This window comes from Cynocephalus volans, chromosome 7 (assembly GCF_027409185.1).
Source record: "Cynocephalus volans isolate mCynVol1 chromosome 7, mCynVol1.pri, whole genome shotgun sequence".
Lineage (NCBI taxonomy): Eukaryota > Metazoa > Chordata > Mammalia > Dermoptera > Cynocephalidae > Cynocephalus > Cynocephalus volans.
Window position 1 is genome coordinate 77,917,516 of NC_084466.1, and position 22,583 is coordinate 77,940,098.

Sequence of the window (22,583 nt, forward strand, 5' to 3'; positions counted from 1 at the left end):
GCACACACATCCAGGGTAGTCATGGGCCAGGGAGGATGAGAGCTGATAGCTCTTTGGCCTCAACTAAACATAAGCAGGTTGGTCAGCAATAATATCCTTTTAGGGAGGGTAAGCAGCTACTTGAAGCATCATTTCCATTTTAGTTAAGTAAGGAGGTGCCTAACCACCACAAGACGTGATCAGCTTTGAATCTGGGCCTCCATTTTAATTGTAAGACTAGCAGAAAGCCCTTTGGGAAGCACAGTGCACTTAGTTAAAGGAGAGCTGATGTATGCCGAGCAGCACGGAGAGCAGGCTCAGTACCAGGCTTATCTGCATAAGCCAATCTCACTTCAGTGAACTGAGTTTTATCCCATGAGGCAAAAGACTGCCTCTCAGCTGGAAAATGCCCCTAAGCTATTGAAATGAAGGTGACTGATCGGGAGTGATGCTCTTCCTTCCAACCCCAGTTTTCAAAAACATGATTCATAGTGGAAAGCATCTGATTACCATGATTATCATTCAAAATTAATGAATCTGCATTTGCCTGTTGAGACTTGAATTCAGCTGCTCCAGGTGTCTGGAATGCTAGCCACCAACCTAAAGCACAGCAAAGAGCTCTCTCATGTGTGTTATATTTTAAGTTCTAATGATTTCATCAAACACGGCACAAAAATAACGGAGCCCTCAGGCTCTGATCTCATGTTGTAGCAGGCAAACTTTTAAGTAACTGAATTAGAGCAACTTCATGTCTACTATAATTAAATGCTTAGCATATTTTACCCAGGTACCAATGAAAAGGCTCAGAATTGAAATGCTTTTGTGATTTTTATTTTTTTTTTTAAATTTCACCTTTGGACTATACACACACAGTCTTTGTGTGGTCATTAAAAGTCAGGTCTTTGACATTTAGAAATAACTTGGCAGCTTTCGCCCTGGGCTCAGACAGGAAGGGTGTGGTAACTTTTGCCAAAGTTAAGCCGCTGTACTATGAATAAATTGATTTGAAATAAAATTTACAGCTTTCCAATTAAAGACCTTGTTGTAAAAAATTATTACTTAGCAGGTAAAAAGAAACTGTTAGTCAAGGCAAAGGCTGAAGGGACTATTTTTACAGAGAATATACTGTACCTCTCCATCCTCCAGCTCCACATCTAGGAAATCGAAGTCTCTAAAGACTCTAAACTGCTGTTCACTGTTTGTGTTGTCCATGTTCTCCTGTTCCCGGGCGCCGTCCTCTGAAGACACCAAGCTTGTCTGGTGTTCAAGCAGATCCAAATCCCCACACGATGAAAAAATCACCTACAAATCAAAAGAGTCCTCTCCTGAGAAACTGTTCTCCCTTTGGGTGTTTGTGCTACGAAAAACCATAATTGGCTCTTCATAGCACTCTATTTCCAGTACACACCTAATTCCTTAAGTGGGTATTTTTAGAATGTTCTTTTATTATTTATGTTGGACAGGTGCCTTCAGATTAAACTCGTTGCAAAGACGTAGTTCATGCACCAGGAAAATGTTCAAGAGTCAAATCACTGCCTTGTAATGGAGGAAGACTGGATACTACCCTGTGTGTGAGTGTGAGTGTGTGCGTGTGTGTGTGTGTGTAACAACTGAGCATATGTTCACAGACAAACTGAAGTAGCCAAAAAAATTTTCCACTGTTTCTGAACTGAGGTTAGAAATTTTACACTTTCACACACGCATACATATCAAATGCATTTAAGTAATATTTAAAGGATTGCTGATACTAAGATATGTTATTGTAGAATAAACTGCAAGAGCAAAGGATTTAACCCTTTTAGAGATAAACCAGGAACTGGTAAGAAATAAGAAACAGAAGCCAAAAAGTACAGAATTTGTTCATTTGAATTACAGAAGAGTAGCTACAGAATTTGTTCATTTGAATTACAGAAGAGTAGCTGAGCAAACATGCTTATAATTTATACTTACGTTCCTGTCCTGTTTATTTAAACAAATCAAAACATCTTTAGCATGTTAATATTTTAAAATTAACTTCTATATTTAGGTTCTTTTTTTTGTTTTTTGGGGGGCAGCTGGGCATGAGGAACTGAACCATTGACCTTGGTGTTACAAGGCCGTGCTCTAACCAACTGAGTTAACCAGCCGCCTCCAGGTTCTTTTTACTTTCATTTTAATAAAACTTTGTAGAAATAATCAACTGTGATCGAACCTAAATGTTTTGCTATCCAGCCTCTACTGAACATAGATTGATATTAAATAAAATTAACAGTATTCTTTATATAATCATTTAATATCTTAGTCTTCCTTGAACAGTGGGAAACCATTTATGATAATTTAAATATAATAAACATCTCTTAAAAGTGAAAAGAGTAAATGGATTGCGAATGTACTTTTTTTCTCTAGTGTTTAAGAATAATATAATGAGCACTGTGTTCTCACAAAATGGCACACGACACACAGTTTTGCACAGGGATCGCAAATGGGTGAGAGACACAGCACCGAGGGCCAGTCGACTAGTTAGTGAGAGACACAACACAAGAATTCTGATTTCCTTGGCTGCAGGCTCCCTTCCTGGTCAGTGCTTCTTTCACTAGTACAGGACTCCACGTAACTATCTGTAGCAGGACAGGCCTCAGTGCAGAGGCAGACGTATGAATCTGAAGGAGAAGGTGCCAACCGCAGCGGTGGTTAAGAGATAGCCCTCATGGCAGTGCTGTATGCGCTGCAGAGGCAAAATGCTCTCCTCCTCTCCCTTGTGGCTAGGAGGCTCTGTGTGCTGCCATCACTGTCCCTTCTGCCCTAAATAATGTCACAGGAGCAGCAACAAACCCACTGACCAATAACACTAAAAAGGTGACTTAAATGGAGGCCAAGCTCAGCTGATGGCTGGCTGGGATGCTTTCCCAAATGATAATATAAGAAATATCAATTTGCACTTTAGCAAGTGTTTATGAGCCTCTAGTATTTCACCTGGTCATGAACTGTGTTATACATTTTGGGATTTTTAAAATCACTCCACCCAGAAATTTGATTGCTAATTCTTACTTTATTTGGAAAATTATTTATTTTGCTATTTCTTTCTCATAAATAACAAAGATGCTGTGATATAGATGAAATAAAAATATTTGGCAAAACCAGACCCTGATACTTAATACTCACACACATAATTTGAATTTTCTCAATTTTATAAAAGCTTCAGAAACTTATAATACTTCAATCATTTATTCATTCAAAAGCCTAATAGCGTGTTGTTGATTTTTTACTGTAACACCAGTGGAAGTTTTTATAAGAAAAACATAATATGTCATTATTCTTATCTTTGTTATATGTAAGTAAAATAACACCACAGTAAGAATTGTGTGTATATAGGGTATAATTACATCTAAAGGGCTTTTAGCATCCAAGAGTACTTCAAAAAATTTGTGGAAAAATATATTTGAAAGATAATATGAATATTTTTATGAACTTTTTGAAATACCTGGTGGCATACATGGTGGCACAATGGATATTTAGCATATGTGTTTTAAGGAAGTCTGGGAATATTTATGAAAAAAAAATCGAAGAAATTAAAACAAAATAACTGAGTATTCATAGACAAACTGGAGCAAACAGCCAAAAAAATCTTTCATTGTTTTTGAACAGTGAGATTAAAAATGATGATGCAGGGAGAAACAATCCAAGGGTTTGATCTAGATGGTGGATTTCATACTTGTCAGTCATAGTTGAGTCATCTAAACTATATGACCACAGGCAAAAACAGTCCCAGGCCAAAGAGATATGATACCAACATGACTGCGAAACATGATAGCACTTACTGATGGGTTTTTGCTTAATCCTACTTCTTGGCCACACAAAGATAGGACGTGCACCAACTTCTCTTTTGTCCTCTTCTGGAAAAGAAACACAAGGTAGGTTTTTATTATGGGGTCCTGTGAGCAAATGTGCTCTAATACAAAATCAACTAACCAACACAGGGTTGTTAATGCTTGAAATGCAGACAGTGACAATTCAGATGTAAAATACACAAAGACCTGGTATGAAAACAGAATGTAAAATATCTCATTAACAGTTGCAAAATATTGATAACATGTTGAAATAAAATATTAGATAGGTTAAGTAAAATATGTCATTAAAATTTTCTGTTCTTTTTACTTTTTTTAAAGGTGACTGTTAGAAAATTTAAAATGAGTACAGTCCTGATCTAAGTCATTCCACGGTGGGATGTGTGTGTGCAAATCAATCCCTAAATTCTTCAGTGGATATCCATTACTCCCCCTGATAATCTTTTCTTGTATGTTACGACTTCCTGTATTAGCAAGGGTTTCCTTATACTAAATTAAATCTATTATGCTACAGCACAAGTGTATTTTTCTCAAATGGGAGAATAACTTTACTTTCCACAGATTGAAAAAATTCAATTACTTGTAAGCCATATTAAATCATTCTCAATTTATTCTTCCTAAAGTTAAACAGATTCAATTCCTTTCGGTTTTCTTTGTGAACCTTACTTTCCAGCCCCTTAATGTGGGGATTCTTCTATAAACCATCACATTTTCCAATGACATAGATACATTAGGTCTCAGAATGACTGGTGAGATGAGAATAAAAAGAGTAACCAGAGCCTAAAAAAAATGTTAGTGTACTTCAGTACTGCTCTGAAAGCAGTCTTCCTAATCTCTTTAAAATGACTGCCCCACCCCGTCCCATCTGATTTAAGTTTGTGGAAACTGCTAGGAGGCCAATACCACTCTTAGATTTTTGTTCTTAATGGAACTTGGTTAGCTACATCCTTTTAAATTACTCAATATTGTGTCTTTTCAAAGTCAGAGACCGGAGGACCTCGATGTTGAGGGATAGCAGGAAATTTACTAAACTATTTCCCCAAGTCTTCCCCCAATTCTGGGAAGAAATCAATATAGAAAAACATGGAATTGGGCTGTGCATTTTTCTTCTCTTTTCCAGTGAAGTTCTCAACAACTGAACGCTCGCTGAACACCTGCTATGTTCCAGCAGGCACTAAGCTGCATGCTCCGTTTCTCTCACTTTTGAGAGTGAAGGGGGTCCTGTTGGGCATGCAGAGGATGGTTTTCCTGCCCTGCACCCACTTTGCCTATTTCTGGGAATGCAGTCCCTTTTTGCAATCTTGGGAGTGGCTCCTCTCCCACTGAGTGAAGCTTTGGCTCACACACCCTGCAGGAGTCCTTTAGAATTGCTGTGGATGTCAGAAGAGGGAAAGCCTCTTTCCTTCTGAAATCATCAGAGCCGAAGACCATGTAAATCTGGAACTGCTGCAGCTTGCTGGTGCCTCACATGGCAAGAGCCTGCCTGTGAGGTCAACAGAGGGGAAAACAGCAGCTAAGACTTTGGGAAGGGATGGTGGGGACACTGAGAAGGAGAGGGAGAGACTCCAGGGATCCAGTCCCCAACATTTGGTGTACTAAGATCCAGCTGTTCTTGAAGCCGAAATAGATGAGCTAATAAATTCCTTTTGCATTTAAAGTAATTTTTCAGTGTGTTTCTGTCACATGTGACCAAAAGACCTCTGAATAATGCAGGAGTTTTACTTGACAGTAAGCCTGATGGCATCAATACTGTGACACAGTCACCCATAGAGTGCATGCAGTCCTAGGCTGCAACAACAGAACCACAGAGAGATCTGGCAGCCCTCTCTGCTCTGTGTGGCCCAGCCTGTGCATGGACACCAGGATAGGAGTGCATGTTCTGGTGACAGCAGCCAGAATGGTTTCTGGGTGTACAGCCCTGTCAACCCTGTGGAAGACCAAGCCCTATGGAAATGGTTGGGAGAACTAAGGATGTATTATTTAGAGAAAAGAGGACTCATTTGGGTGAGTGGCAAAGGGGAAGGATTTCTTTAAATGAAGATCTGCCACATCAAAGAGATCAGATTTTGTTTCCTAAGCTTTAAGAGAACTAGAAGAAATGGGTAGAGGCAACCAAGAGTCAGACTTCAAGTCAATGTAATGCGCTGCTCAAAGATAAAACAGGCTCCCTTGGAATATCATGAGTCCCCATTGCTGGAAGTGTTGAAGCCTAGATGGCAATGCTGGGGTGGTGAACAGAGGAATCCTGTATCACATGGGCAGTTGGGCTCAATAGGTCCCCTAAACTCCTTTCCAATTCTGTGAGTCTAGGATTGATACCTGAGAATACTGGGGCCTTTTCCAGCTCACAGGAACAAGGACATTGGAGTTGGAGCCTGATGAAGTGGAAGATGTGCTCCGGGTGACAGCCATGGCCCTGGGCTTCCCATCACGCCCAGAGGAATTCTGCAGTTCATCATATCGCCTCCCGATGATTGGCGTCTTGGAAAAAAAGAATACAAAAGCACACCGTCTTCTATCCCATTAAGAATTCTGTGGTACATGGGACCGCTCTACCCAGAAGCAACCAAGAGCTGTTTATCAGATTCCAAATCAGATTAAAGAAGTTCAGTGTTACAAATAGGCTCATTTTCGTGATGTTCAAATGTTCTGAATCATTTTGCGCCTTCAATATTTTCCTACTGTCTTTAGCAGCAGAAAACAAATCCAACAGCTTATTCTTAAACATGCTTTAGAAACCACTGATAAAGATTAGAAACAAAATGTGCAGGAAAGCAAATAGTTTTCAGATGTTTAAACTTAAAAGGATTTCTTAGAGTTATAACAGGAGACTAAAATTCCTTCCCCTCTTTCCAGCCTTTAATCATCAATCTTTATATATTCTCAATTATTTAAAAATGTATTAGATTATTTATATCATTTCAGTTATTCAAATGAATGAAGTCAGGGTCAGGTACTATGGCAACACTTTAGAAATTTCACTTCCTGAGAGCCCTGGAATGTAGTGGCTGCGTAAGTGACACCTCCCAAACTTTAGCCTCTGCAGACACCAGCTTGTGAGGCTGCCCTTGGAGGTTGCAGAAACCGAGTGGTGATTCTACACCTGGCCCCCAAGGCCCCTCATTCTGGAGCAGTTCTGGGTCTCTGGGAGGCAGGGGTGCAGCTGAATGGCTGTACGTTTTCTGTACCTCTTTGGAGCAGAAAAAACTCAAGTCTAAGAGAAAAATAGCTTCCCCCCAAGCAATGTAAACAACAACAACAACAAAAAAACCTAAATATGGACAAGGATTAAATCAATACCTCAATATCATTTATATACTAAATATAGATGCAGGTATCACAGTGGCAGCAAAATAATTTCTCATCCTGAATACTGAAATGATAGAAGGTCAATGAGTACTATTGTGTCAAAAAACCCAACTTGGATATAAACTACTTGATAGTACAAGTTAAATATAAGCAGATCCGGTTTATTTCTAAGTGAATTAATTCATTCAGCAGTGTTTGAAAATATGTATTAAGTATCTACTTATGCACCAGACTCCCTACCATGCCCTGGTTTAGAAGATGAACAGAGTGAAGTTTCTGCTATGGGGGCTCATGGGTCATGGGATAAGAGAGAGATAAAAGCAAAGTTATTTTATATCTTAATCTAAAATAAGTACTGGCTTCCCAAATGTTTATTCATAGAGCAGCAGGTAAATCTTAACACTTTCTGCCCTCTTTTCTTCCCAACTCCTTAGCTTGGGTCCCTGGCCAACCCCTCTCCTAGCCCCCCATGGCAAGAATTTAATTTTATTTGTTTAAAATGCAGTGTGGCTTCGGGAAGCCACCAGGTTCTGGATTCCTGTCAATCTCAATCATTTGCTGGCCTGGTTATAGTTCAGGGAGAAAGGTTGTGGACATGGAGGTGCAACAGTTGTTAGATAAAGAGTGAATGAAGGTCATGGTTTAAAATGCTTAAGATCATTCCATTTTTAAGTATCTTTTTTTAACAATCATTTTTTATATAACTGAGGCTAGTTTCTACCTTTAAAAGCTGCCAATTCAGAGCCCCAGTGAATATGACACTCAATGTGTTCTTTAAAAAAGAGAACCTAATTTAGACCTTAGATATCTTTGTTTAAAATAAATGTAAAATAAGTCTCCTTTTCTCTAGGCAACTACTTTTGACCTTGGCTACTATAAATTCACACTCAAGTTAGTAGAAACAGTTAATACAGCTAAATACCTCTGAAATATCAAAGTGAAAGTCCAGGGTCTTCCCAGGCAATTCCTTGGATGCACTGGTCCACACACGATGTATTTCCACCTTGGAGAGGTCACTGTGCTGGTAGGAAGGCAGAACTAGGCTGGCAGATCGTGACACTACCAGCTTCAAGATACTCAGAGCTTCTCTCCAGTGGACACTCTGCAGGAAATAAGACATTCGAGGGTTAAAAATAATTTCATTTTAATGCACCTCTACTGAAACTTATGACCAGTCAGAATTCACTGACTTAAAACAGTGCAGGAAATTCCATGATAAGAAAACAGCAAGTGACATAAAAGACCATTTATATATAAAATGAGCTACACTTAGGAAACAAGCTGATAAAAAAGGACTAATACTGCCCATGTTCAAATAAATGAGTTTAAAATTATGAGGTATCACTTTTGCTAATGAGGCACCTCCTTAATTTGGGAGACAAAAAAGACCCCCATGCATTTCATACTATTGACTGTTCACTCTTTATCAAAACTCTCCCCATGTCCAGTTTCCCGTTTTCCTTGTCCTTCTCCTACTTCTCTGGCTCCTGTTGCTCCATTTGCTTCCTGGGTACCTTGAGCTCTGCCCTCAGCCCTCTTTCCTTCTCAATTAATGTCTTCCTCATTATTTAACCAAGAGTCTGGGAGCCATTCTTTTTTTTTTTTTTTTTTTTTTTTTGTCCTTTTTGTGATGGGTAAGGGGATCACAACCCTTGGCTTGGTGCCGTCCGCACCACGCTCAGCCAGTGAGCGCACCGGCCATCCCTATGTAGGATCCGAACCTGGGCGGCGGGAGCGCCTCTGCACTCCCAGCGCCGCACTCTCCTGAGTGCCTCACGTGGTCGGCCCCTGGGAGCCATTCTTAACTCCCCTCTTTCCCTCCGTCTGGTAATTGTTCCCTCCCCTCCATTCCTGCTGGCACCGGCTCAGTTGAATCCTCTTCAGTCTTGCCTGGACTATTTTAACGGCCTCTTAACTGGACTCTCTGCTTGCAGCCTCTGCTTAAGTCCATCTCATCCAGCAAGAGTGACCTTTCTAGAGCTCTTTGGACCAAGCTACTTCCCTGCCTTCAAGGGCTCCCTCTGGGGGACAGGGTGAAGCCCACACTCTGAGCATGGCCTGCAGGGGTCATCTCCCCCAGGCTACTGCAAGAGCTCACCAAACCGGGCAATGTCTCAGCCTCTGTGCCTTTAGTCATGCTATTCCCTCATCCTGGAAAGTCTTTCCTCTCCTTACTGGCTTCTCAAACACCTACTTTGCCTTTAAGAGTCAGTTTATTTTACCATCTTTGTCTCCTTGACAATCCCCAGTCAGACTGAGGATGTGGGAGAGGTGGTTCTCCCATAAAAATATTCAACATAGATCAACCAACTTGATAGAAGTTGTTGTTATTATTATTGTTATTTGCCTAGGCCTTAGAGTAAAAGCACATGAAATAAACATTTCTTTCCCTGTTAACTTCGCACAACTTCCTTGTCAAGATCTGAATATGAAATTAGCCATCATTTAAAGTAAGATATCGAGCACCAGAGATGGCCCACAGGCCTAGAACAGAGTGGGCACCACGATAAAACAACGAAGTGAGGCACTCAATTAGTAGACAGATGGGAACTGACCCCACATCCCCTGCAAGTGAGGTGAAGTGAGAAACAGTTACTGAATTCCCACCATGTGGCACAAGTATAATTGGAGCAATGCAACTTAAAAAATGAAAAAAAAAAAGGGTGCTTGGAAATCACTTTTAGCATCAAATGATTTCCATAGATGGTGTGACTGGTGAAGTGAAGACAGAAAGACATGTCCAACATTTATGCTGTGTAGCTTTGTCAGTGAGTTTAACCAGAGAAAACCTAGCATTTGCCCTTGAATTCTGCAACTTGCCAAGGACACTTTTGAGAAGAAATAGAGGAACAAAGAAGATGTGCAGGAAGGGTTGGCCATGCTCTTGATCCTGGCCCTCTGCTCTTAACCCCCGGTGGCCCTGCCCAGCTCCCATGGCCTGCGGCTTTCTTTTTCTGTCTGTATCCATGTGTTGTGGATTAACTTCCAGTCTCTAGAAACTTGCTCTGGTCTGTTTCCTCTTTTGATATTTATTTTTTTTTCCATTTCTTTCTTTTTTTTTCTGGTAGTCTGAGCATATGGCTTTAAGGAATCAGTCTGTAAGTGTTTATTGATGTTCACCAAATGTCCTGCTGGGAGGGTTGCTCTGTACAGTGAAACAAAGCACTGGCTTTGGAGATGGTGGATCTGGGATCAAATACAAGCTCCATCTTGGGGCCAGTCTATTTTTTTTTAATTTTAAAAGATTATTTATTATGGAAATATTCAAGTATACACAGACACAGAGACCCCCCTTGTATAATGGCTCCCTTGCACTCATCATCAATTATTCACATTTTTGTCATCTTGTTTTATTTATCCCCCCCAACATATTTGTTTGTTTGTTGGAGTTCATTTATGCAAGCTTCTTAACCTTAGTTCCCTCAACTCTAAAGTGGTGATCTTAACGGAATATTCCTTTACATGTTGAAACCCCTGGCCTAGCACCTGGCACACAGGCATGTTCCTTCTCCTTCTTTGAAGGGGGATGCTGCAAATAACACACTTCCCCAGCCCTCCCAGCCAGCTCTGTGTTTTTATTCCCTAGCCTTTAGCCCCCAAAGGCAGAAATGTGTCCTCTGAAGGTCAGGATCATGCTAGGGCCTGGTCCTGTCTTTCTCCTTGGAATACTACCCAGGGTGTGGTCAACTACCGCTCTTGACTCTCCTCACTGTTCCATGGATATCAAGGAATGAATGTGTGGCCTGAGACCCATACAGCTTTGTAGCTAAGTACAAACTACAGGCAAAGCCTCAGTCTTTCAGGAACGACTCTCCAGAAACATCCTGGATCATAAGTGAAGTTGTACTCACTTGCACATATTTTTCAATGGTCTTCAGAACTTCCGCATTAAATTGCTTGACAGGAACGACAGAAAGGTCCATGTAGCTGAGCAGACTGTAGATCACCTGGAGGAGGGGCTGCTGCATACTAGGGAGGCCCTTCTCCAGCAACTGTCAGAGACAAAGTATAGCCCGGATCAGTTTCACATCAGGTTTTTGCATGAGAGCACCCGTGTTTTCCAACACCTTTATGGACAGACTCCCCCCCCTTCCCCCCAGTGGCCAGCTGGTACAGGGATCTGAACCCTTGACCTTTGTCCAACACTTTTATGATTGCACATTTCTTTAGGAAGGGGAAAAAAATCCTAACTACTGAAGGCAATGTGGGATGGTCTGGATACATCAACACAAAATTCACACAATGAAATATAAAAAAAAACCTTTGAAAGGAAGGCATCAAACACCACTAATTATCAAAAATTACAAATTAAAACAAAAAAGACAATTTGTCAGATATCAAATTGGCAAAGATTAAAAATTGATAACATTCAGTATTAGCGAGAAGTTAAGGAAACAGGTATTCTTACACACCAGTGGAAATGTAAATTGCATAATTTGGCAATTAAGATCAAGAACTCTGAAAAGGTCCATATCTTTTGAAATAGTAATTACACTTTTAGGAATGTTTCCACGACCAGGTATAAACACTAAGATTTATGTATGAGATTTCACCATGCCATTATTTATAGTGGTAAAAGAAGATCATACACAAAATAAGAAAGCTCTGCAAGAGGCTGGGAGGGGTGAGCCAGGGAGGAGGAGAAGTGGTGGACTAATGGGTACAAAACTGTACTATCTGCCCTAAGTGAATCACTGTGCGGTATATGCACATATTGAAACAGCACACTGTACCCCACAGATATGTACAAGTGAATGTTAAAAAAAAAAAAGAGAGAAAGCTCTGTAAGTAATTTAAATGTTGAACACTAGGAAAATGTATATACTCAAATAAATTAACGTTAAACTGTATGATGAAATATCATGTAGTTAATAGAATGACATTTTTAAAGATAGTAAAGGACATCAGATAACATTAAGTGGAAGATGAAGGAGACACAATTGTCTACATAATAGGTGATGCCAACATTAATATGAATGTGTGTGTTATACGGAAATTAGATTGGAAAGAAATCCCCCAAAATGTTAATAGTGTTATCTCTCTAGATAACATAATTTTGGGTGATTTTCCTTTTCTTTTTTCTTCTTTTAAAAAAACTTTTCTATACCTTCCAAATCTTCTGCTATGAATGTATATTGCTTTTTAATCAGGAGAAAAAGTCAATGATATTATCTACAAGGAAAGCAAAATAGAACAAATATATATGACAGACATTATGTTAAAAGTTTACAGCTCAAAGTAAAGAATTGATAGAAATGATCCCAGTAAACACTGAAATTCCACATCAAAAGTGGTCAGAGGAAATAACTGAGTGGTTAACACATGAGGAAATAAACAATTACGTAAATCTATTGTGCGGAAAAATAAATATCTTCACTAGAAAGGAAATATTTTAAGAAAGTAATTTGAAAATATTAATAAAAAGTATAAAAGTGGAAAAAAATAAACGGAATGATAAAATTTAGTGGGGATATGGGAAAACAAGAATATTTATACATTGTCTTGCAGTATTGTAAATTGGGAAAGTCTTTGTGAAGACCAATTTCTCAAATGTGTTGAATAACTAAATAACATATTCATGTACCCACGCCCGTGGGCTGGATCGTTCTATCTTGGGAAATGTAGAATCAGTTAACATCATTTACTAAAATCAATTATTGTTTGATAAAATATCAGATATCATTTGATAAAAGGTCTACATAACCAAATATCATTTGATACAATATCATTTGATAAAATGTTTACATAACAGGACCAATTGTAATGGAAAAAATGATGAATGCAAGGAACTAAGCAAACTGGGTTACATTAACCTGATACAATTCTACAGTTACTCAAAACAACACAATGTGAGCTATGTCAACACATGGAAATACACACACAAAGTCAGTATTAAGTGACAGAGCAGATTTAGTGGACATACTGACCAAAAGTTCGTTAACACTTTATGTATGTTCATGGCTAAGACCTCAAAGGACATGTCATTAGTTGAAATAGAAGTTAATATATGTTTTGTATGGTGGAAAATTGGTTAATTCTTAATAAATTTTTTGGTGACAATTTTGTGACAAGGGCTGAATAGAACAAATTAGGCAACCCATTTTTTATTTATTTTTTACTGTGGTAAAACATACGTAACATAATATTTACCATTTTAACCATTTTTCAGTGGCATTCAGTACATTCACATTGCTGTTCAACCATCACCACTGTCTATTTCCAGAACTTGTTCATCACCCAAAGCTGAAACTCTGGACCCATGAGATAACTCTCCATGATCAACGGCCTCCAGCCTCTGGTAATCACTATTCTACTTCCTGTCTTTATAAATTTCCCTTATCTATGCACCTCATGTAAGTGGAATCATATAATATTTGTCCTTATGTGTCTGGCTTATTTCACTTAGCATATGTCCTCAAGGTTCACCCATGTTGCAGCATGGGTCAGAATTTCTTCCTTTTTAGGCTGAACGATATTCCATAATATTCCATTGTGTGTGTATACCACATCCCATCTGCATTTTTGAAACTTTGATGGTTAGTATCCAAATACGTGTTGCCTCCTTGCTATCTCACACTTCATCTTCTTTTAAAACAGGCATCATCTTGTCTGCCTTTGTAGGTGGGGTGTTTGCGTGGTTCTCCCCATACTTGTGTGCTAAGGTACAAGTCTGCTTGCTTAGTAACTCTTGCTGGGACAGGTGTGACCAGGTGATTATCAAAAGCAGCAGGTTGGCACTTATGAGGGGTTCTTTAAAAGGCCAGGGGTGCAGGTATGGAAAGAGCAAATGAATGCTGGGCTATCAGTAGTCTGAATACAGTCCTCATGTTGCTGATCTGTATTGCAAGTCAAAATCCTGCAGGATCAACTATAATTGGGGATGGATGGGGGGTCTACCCTCTGCCAGGTAGACTCTTTCGGTCTTGTGGAGCCTTTGAGAAAATGGTGGATTCTTTAACCTCTCTGGAACTTGGATGGTGACACAACTAAAAGAAAAACTAGGATGAATGGTCCTCATCTCCTCAGGAAGGCCCTAGCAACAGGTATGAATGTACATCCTGGAAGAAAAAGCAACACCGGAAATGCTAACACAAGTGCTGTGATCAGTCATTTGCCTCATAGATTTCATGACCATGTGTACTAAACTTGTTGGGGACTGGAAGTGCCAAATGGAATATGTTTCATCTCTTGTCCAATATGCTTTGTATTTCTAGCACCAATGTACATGCAAGTCAGAGTAGGGGTTTGTAACAAATGTGCTAGAAACATTTATATGATGATGAAAATTTCATTCCAATTTAAAAAACAAATAGAAAAGGTGAAGATAAAAAGTTTATTTCAGAATGCATACTTTGTTAATTAGTTCAGAACAAACAACTATTAAATGTATCAAGCCACACGGTAACTCCTTAAATAAGATTTTAATACTCAGAGTAATTAGGATAAAATTTTCTCACCTCTGCCATGCACTGACTGGTATTAACGTAAATAGAAGGAGTTTAAGCTTTGGACGCAGCTGTAACTAGGTTCAAGGACAGGCTCTGCTTCCTTAAACTCATGGCAACTTAACCTGGCTGAGCCTCAGATCCTTTACTATAATAATATGTACATGACTGGGTTGTGAGGATTGAAAATGATTCTAGTAGCATTATGATAATAAATGGAAAGAGTGTATGTGAGTATTTACCTATGTGAGTATTTTACCCATGGAAGCTATAACAGAGTTTATCCTTAGTTTAAAAGCTTACCTCTGCAAGGTAGGTCACCATATTCAAGGTAACGTCAGCATATGCTTCATGAAGATAGCGACAGACCACATTGACCCACGTGGCACAGTCCCTCGTGTAGCTGTGTGTTTTATAAAGAGTCATAACATGTGCAAGATTGGAAAGTTTGGGGTTCTTCTCTTCCAAACAAACCTTTTAAGATAAGAAATATCAATCAGGGTTAAAATATCCTAATGAATAGGAATAAATGTTAGCAATTTTGCTGTAAATTTTGGCAGTCTAGAAAGTAAATTGATACACTTTTTGGTAGCTACGGAAATACTTAGTTTAGTAATCAACTAATGTAATTTTCACAAATTCTTTCCACCCATTTTCTCAATAATGAAAGCAAGCAAGACAATTTGTATCAGCCACCCAAAGACATACATTACTAGTGATATCAGTTTTTGAGAAATCATTGCCTTCTCTGGGCCTGATAATTTCTGTCTGACATTGGGCTTTCCTGAAGTCTTGCATGGATCTGCCCGATTGTGGAACCATGACTCATACCTGAGCAATCCTTTCGGCTATGTCCTTACAGAACTGATTGGGATTTTCAAAATGCTGAATCAGCTGGGGCAGGAGGCACAAGACATTCAGTGGAAACCCTGGATTCGAGGAGACACATGGAAACAGCTAAACGTGGTGCATCTTAACTGTTCACAGTGGTAAGGCATGCTACACTTCTTATCCTGAGGCGATGCAAAGCAGTCTTTTGAAGCAGCTTAAATACGATCTAATACAAGATCCATGAAAAATGTACAACCACAATGGCAGCAGTTATGAAGGAGGCTCTGATGCAGATTTGTAATTTTCAGACACAATGGTTATCTTGCTAGGGACTGTTTGTGAGTAAGGATGACTGGCACAGATTTAACTGGCACAGATTGAACTGAGCTAAAGCACTAGTTTGAAATTTTTATAAAACAATATATTAATAAAACCCCACCAAACTGGTGTGAGGTGATGTAGGCAAACCAATTTAAGTCTTAGCCAAGCAATTGAAAAGACTCTTTAAAATGATGGTGAATGGCTTAGTACCTCTGTGTTAAGGTCTTGCTTTGTGAAATGAATTCTGGGCCACATGCCATGGTATTAAAAATTTGGCTTGTTGATTTGGCTTAATTCAAGACAATAAGAAACCAAGAGAATTTTTAAGAGGAAGAGAAAAGAAAAATAAAAGATTTGAGAGTTAGGAAAAGAAAAAAAAGAAAAAGAATGTCTGTACAAGAGCAATGTAATAAACTAACAGTGTGTGCAATTTGATCTGGAAAGCATAAAGAAATCACTAATATATATAATTTCCGCTCCTTTTAGGCTAGTGTCCTAAAATATCTTCTATAATATAAAAAATTAAGACTTAGATTATATAAAATTTTAAAAGAAAAAAAACGATTGAAAAGGAACCATTTCTAAGCAGAATTGTTACAAGCAGTAAGTCCATATTATCTTATCACGCTAAAGATAAGCACAACCATCACTCGAATACTAAGAGAGTGAACTATGTTGGCTTTACCTATAGCCTGGGATGAGTCCACCATGGGTATTTTGGAGACTGGTGTCAGCAAACTGAAAAGTTGCAGGGTAAGGTCTGTGGTGGTGAGGGATGTGAATCCTTTCAGTAGTAGCTGCTGCAGCCCTGAGAAGTCGGCCCACTTAAGCTGTGCCTGGAGTTTCTCAAGTTTTTCTCGGTTCTCAGCTTTATCAAGTGGCATATGTGCCAGTAGTCTATTCAACAGCCTCAAGGCCATTAAGTATTCAAACTCAAAATCAGACTCCATCAAGGCCACTGTGACCCAGAAGATGGTGGCCAACAGGTTGGTTGGGTGGTTTATATGGGACGGGTCTGTGAGACTCTCTTTCAAAGAAGATGAGCTTCTGGTTTTTGAGGAGAGGCCTTGCTGGGTACAAGCCTGAATTCTGTCCAGTGTGGCACTTCGAGGTGGGTCAAAGGATCGGTCGACAACACCAAACTTCTTGGGCACAGAGAAGCTTCTCTGATGCCGGCTTCGTTCTGCAGTCGTGGTGTTGCCACCGGCAGTTCCAGGGTTCACATTTAGTTGTCCTGTGCTCTTTCTGCTTGCTGTTAGTTTAGTGCTGGAACTTAGATCTGGTGATGAAGAGCTGGGTATAAAAATAAATAGGTTTAATAGAATGCCAGCATGCTTTGGTGAAAAGCCAGTTCTTTCAAGTCCACTGAGAACCACTAAAGGAGGAAAATCATTCTTTGGAGATACTGCTTTCTATTAATTTCTTTTTCCTCATCCTTAAGGGTATGAAAAACAAAACAAGAACAACCCTCACCAACAAAACAAAAACAAAACCCACTCCTGACTTCCACTTACTGAAAGTCTAAAGAAACCAGTAGTTGGCTTTAAAGTTTACTGATCTTTCATTTATCTTTTATTTGAATTTGGGTGGTAGTAATTATGAAATAAGATGTACCTAACAGGTACAAACCTTAATATTCTGTTAACTGACTGATAAGGAGAATAGAAATGGAAATTGTTATCTAGAAAGAAGTTAGTAAATGTTCATGTCAAAGAAAATTTTTTGCATTTATAAAAATTTATGGAAAATGACTTCTAAGTCTATTTATGCTGTAAAGATAAAACTTTATTTACGTTGTTTCTAAATTTGTACTGATTTAGAAAAATTTGTAGGTTCATATAGATAAATACGAAGGTACTTCAAAAAGCTCATGGAAAAGCAGAATTAAGAGATAATATGAATCTTTCCATGAGCTTTTTGAAGACTGCTCATATGCATGATATTAGTAATCACACCAAAATTACCTGTCCATAAAAAATGCTCCACTTAAAAATGAAATAAGGCCCAATGGGATATAAGATAATATAACTGACTCAATATCAAGCAAAATAAGCTCAGTTATACAAACAGAATATGGAATTGTGAATGATTTAAAATGGGTTATTAAACGTTGGCAGAGCAAAAAGGAAAAAAGATACAAAGGTAGGAATTTCTTCAAGTAAAGTCTACATTTATTCCAACTATTTTATAGTAATGGTTCAGATAAGCTTTATATATATATATGCATTTAAAAAATATTTAGCTTTCATTTCTATTTACCATTGTAATAAATAGGATATTAAATAAAATTTGAAAGAATACTCAAAGACGTAAAAAAGAAAATAAAATCGTTAGCATTTGTATCATTTAGAGATAATGTTTGGTGTCTATCTTCTTGATGTTTCGAAATACTTACATAATGTATATGTACATGTGTTCTGTATCTTCCTTTTTTTTTAAGAAAATATTGTACATACCTTCTAATGTCATAAACAGACTTCAAAAACTAGATTTACTCTTTGGACTTTGGACGAAGTCCAGCATCTCCCAAATATTCAGCACAGTATATTTGATTTCAAAATGTCATTCAGCTGATTCTCACCGAGATAATACAGTTAAGAGATCACTGTTTTTCAAGCAGTCGGACAAGTTATCCACAGCAGCTTCCAAGGTAAGGAGCGCTTCCATTACATAACCCTGCCAAACATGCAAAGATAATGTTTTGTACTGCTTATAACCACTGCTAACTTCCTGAGTATACATTTTATTAATGTAAACTTTATTCCAATAATGTTAATATCACTGAAAGCTAGACAGTCATTGCTGCTTTAATTTATGAAGTCTAAAAACAAATTTTAAGGGCCACTTAGGAAATTCAGATGGCTTGGAAGTTACCAGATAATCATAAGGATTTATTTCCCTAGGTCTGAGAGCCTGCACAGATCAATTTCATTTGAAATCTGACAAGGAGGGGGTGAGCATGGCCCCTGCTGAGGGGAGGGTGGGCATTTGACATATAGAGTACCAATGTCTGAAAGCTGGAGATTAAGAGATGATGTACAGGAAAGGTGGTGGCTCAGCAGGGTTTTAAACAGCATTTCTGAGGGCCAGAAGGAGAAAAAGAGGGCAGAGTCTGCAGGTGTGCAGGCTTCCTGAGATGCACAAAATTTCTAATGGGAGAGAAGGGGTTGGCCTGAGCTACAGATCTTATAATGCCCCTGGCTTTCAACATGCCCAACTCCCAGTCTCCCCAAAGGGTCTCATCGTGGCAGCTACTGTGTCCAGTTCCTCTTCAGCTCTTCTCAGTCTACTGAAGGCTGATGGGACAAAGGAGGTTGGAGCTCTGCACAGACACAATGGGGACCCTCGCTCTGGGTGGGGAGGCTGTATAACTGCATCCTAGGTTGTTGGCAAAAACCCAGAACGATACGAAATAATCCCCAGCCCCACTGGCCAAATAAAACCACCACCAACAACAAAAAACAGAGGAGGAGACACCAAAGGATTTGCAGGTGTTCGCTTTATAAAACAGAATAGTATCCATTGAATTTCTAGAACAATGGTCCTTGAAGTGATTTTTGTAAAAACAAAAGTCAACCTCTAAAATTTTTTCATCAATTTTACATGTCCAAGTAGCTGCAATAATTGGTGAGAGAAAGAACGTTCAAAGAAAGTTGTTAATTCATCTTCAAAATGAGAGAGCTCACCCTTCATGAGCTCAGTGGTCTGTCCTTCCATACCTGAATCTCATCTCCATGTTCTCCGATCACCTCCACCAACCTAGAGAGAAGGTCAGATAAGGCGTGGGCTGACAAAGGTTGCTTGAGGGCCCGGAATATCTGGAAGGACCGACCCGCATAGTGCCTGGAAGAACTTGCGAGTGCTGTCTGTAATGCCACTTCACTCAAGTGTTGCTCCAGGTGGAAACCTAGGGCAAGAAGAGCCAGAGAATCGGTCAGCCTCTACTCTGCAAACTCAGTCAAAGCCACCTGTGAGTTTAAAACGGGCTAATTGCACCGAGCTACCTTGTGGTGGTACTTATTTAAAAATCAACCATCTTAAAATAAATACAAATTTTTAATAAATCTTAGAGAGGCGTAGTGTAGTAGAAAAGGCAGAAGCTTTAGAGCAAGATGGTCCTGGTTTTGAATTAGGGGCTTTGTAACTCTAGGAAAGAAACTTGTTCTTTAGAAGCCTGTTTCCTTATCTTTAACTTGGGAGTAATAGCACTATCTCACAGAGTTGTGAAAATTAAACTTATGGAATGCCTGGTCCAGTGTCTGATACATAACATGAGCTTACAAATGTATTATTATTTATTAACCTGTTATTTTTCTATATTATTCTTCTGTAGTTCTTTTTTACATATAATACTTTCCTTTTTTGCCTAAGAAAGTTTGCTAGAAACAAATTTTCAGAGTAGAAGAAAGCTGTTAGTGAATCTAGTCAACTCTAAACACAACTAAGGCCTGTTACAATCTCTGCTCTCTCTAAATGCAGATATTGAAATGTAGACACTGCAAAGAAGGCCGCCATAATGTAAACTTTGGCCTGAATATTTGTTTTTCCAGTAGCATTAAGGTCATCTCAGTCATCAGAAAACCATTTGATCAGATGGGAATGAAAATGTAAGATAAAGCTCATGATCGAATTCTGGGTCTTTAAATAGTACGCTTGCCTCTGCAGGGAGAATGGCAGATTACAAGAGTCAGGCAACACAATGAAAACAGTGATTTTGGTTGTCTCTATGATCTAGAGGCTCTGTGTCACAATTGGTTGTCACATGAAAGTGGACCAGAAGGGGGTAATTCAATGTCATTGTTTTTAGCTACACCTTGGCTATTTGGTCATAGGGACAAATAGATTATATAAGAAAATGTTCCTGCAGATAAAACAGTGGGTCCTGGAAAATGGACTTTGGATGTATTCATGGTGGTAAATATAGGACTAAATCCATATAGGCAATTCACAACTTATGAATGGATCATGTTTCAAAAAAGTTTGTCTTTATTTTGTTTATCACAGCACATTTTACTACTTAATCCATTTTATACGTGGGGTTAGGTCCCCTGGCAATGAGCAAATACTTATTTAAATCATAATGAACCTAAAGCTAGAACTATACTTGTAGGACAGCAGAACCCCACCACCACTATGGCAAAGTCCTTTGGGGAAAAAAGAGTCTCCCCCCTCCCCAATCCCCCACCAGCTACACAGTGAATCTATATCTCCCAGCCTTCCTTGCAGTTATATGTGGCTTGAGTTCTGGCCAGTAGAATGTGGAAAGAAGCACTGGACACCCCATTCAAGCCTGGCATGTAAACTCATCCTGAGTAATCCTCCACTCACTCTGTCTTCCTCTACCTGCTGGCCAGATGCAGAGGATCCAGTAGAGACCTCTGGACCTAGGGGGTGGAGGGTCCCTGAAGTACCTCATGGAAGGCCACCTGCCAAACATCCACACTGAACTGTTTGGGGATCCAGAAAAACCTTATGTTGTGTTAAGCCTCTGAGCACTGGGAGATGTTTGTTATAGCAGCTATGCTACCCTGACAAATACAAGTGTTTCCAGGAACACATTGTATGTGTGTAGTGGAACAGGCTGAAAGCAGGGATATACAAGGAAATCAGAGTGGGTAAAAATAACTTGATGAAGGTGTGTAAAGACTAAGACTTGCAGCCTGAAGTACCTTCTGAAAATTCAGTATAAGGCATTCATATATGTTCCTATTTTTATTATCTTCATATAATCAAAGTTTTAGACAAATTAATATTTCACAAACAAATAGCACATTTCTTCCTTTGGGCTGTGTTAAGTTAGTTATTAAGTGATTTTTGAGGTCTTAATATTTCAAACAAATTCTAGAAGAAAAACTGACACAAGAAATGGCAATCCTATTCTTGGAATGACTTTTCCATTTCAGTTCATCAATATTTTTTGTTTTTTAGTAAGTATCCTCTGATAGTAAAAAGAGATATGGCTAATCTGGAATGTTTCAAATTGAGAAATGTGCTAATTATCAGAGCAGCTGGGAAATCCAGCAAGATGGATTTAATTTCTCTTACCAGGCAGGTTAGAGAAAAAAGGTAGAGATGGTTTTTATGTCATGTTGAGAAACCAAATTTAAATTTCACATACAAATCAGCCCAGGCCAAGTGGGATCTGAAAGCAATTCAGCTGCAGACAAAACCTTAAATATTATAACTATATTATAGCTTAATAGTAAACTGTATTTATTCACACTGTGTTCAGAACACTGAATGGTCATTTGTGCGGGAATTATTAGCAAACACTTATAAAGCCAAAAGCATTTTATCACACGTTCTTTTTTGTTTGTTTTTTTAAAATCAGTTTGACCATTTCAACCAGCCATTTAACCAGGCTGAACAGGCTTACGTAATGGAAGCCAAGTGTCAGGACCATGTTATATGGTGTGTAGTCACGTAGAGAGAGTGAGCTCCATTAGAGAAAAACACCAAACAAGGGATTTGGGCAAATACGATAAAGTACCTGATTTGGAATCTTTAAATACGGACACAATGTGACGTAGAAAATTAGTGAGCTGTTCAGCACTCTTTGAATTTTGATTTTTGGGTGTGATGTCTTCATGGCACCAAAGTGGACCAAATGCCCTTAAACAAAACACACAAAATGTCAAAAATATAACATACATATAACATATAATATAAAGAAAAAAATCACGTGAGATATTAGATAATACACATGCAGAGTAGGTTTCCAGGACTTGACTCACTGAGCAAGTAGAGCATGCTCCCAACTCACAGGTAAGCATATACAAACACTCGACCTCAGGGTGCAATACATTCTGAAGCCTTGCAAGCTAAAGGGTTAATTAGAAGACCAGAAGACCTGAAAAAACAGGACTGCTAGCAG

The 22,583-nt window shown here is 38.8% G+C and overlaps 1 protein-coding gene across 5 annotated transcripts in view; it reads right to left on the bottom strand.

Moving 5' to 3' along the window:
• Positions 1 to 22,583, bottom strand: part of FRY (FRY microtubule binding protein) — a 216,918-nt gene that overhangs the window by 44,943 nt on the left and 149,392 nt on the right. For all 5 annotated transcript variants that reach the window (XM_063101926.1, XM_063101924.1, XM_063101923.1 and 2 more), the window contains exons 41-51: positions 22,200 to 22,321; positions 19,429 to 19,616; positions 18,291 to 18,385; positions 16,395 to 17,002; positions 15,389 to 15,486; positions 14,861 to 15,031; positions 10,964 to 11,104; positions 8,035 to 8,214; positions 6,123 to 6,284; positions 3,777 to 3,851; positions 1,111 to 1,281 (exon numbers count right to left, since the gene is read on the bottom strand). In XM_063101926.1, the coding sequence (XP_062957996.1) occupies positions 1,111 to 1,281; positions 3,777 to 3,851; positions 6,123 to 6,284; positions 8,035 to 8,214; positions 10,964 to 11,104; positions 14,861 to 15,031; positions 15,389 to 15,486; positions 16,395 to 17,002; positions 18,291 to 18,385; positions 19,429 to 19,616; positions 22,200 to 22,321 (2,011 nt within the window). The remainder of the gene's footprint in view (positions 1 to 1,110; positions 1,282 to 3,776; positions 3,852 to 6,122; positions 6,285 to 8,034; positions 8,215 to 10,963; positions 11,105 to 14,860; positions 15,032 to 15,388; positions 15,487 to 16,394; positions 17,003 to 18,290; positions 18,386 to 19,428; positions 19,617 to 22,199; positions 22,322 to 22,583) is intronic.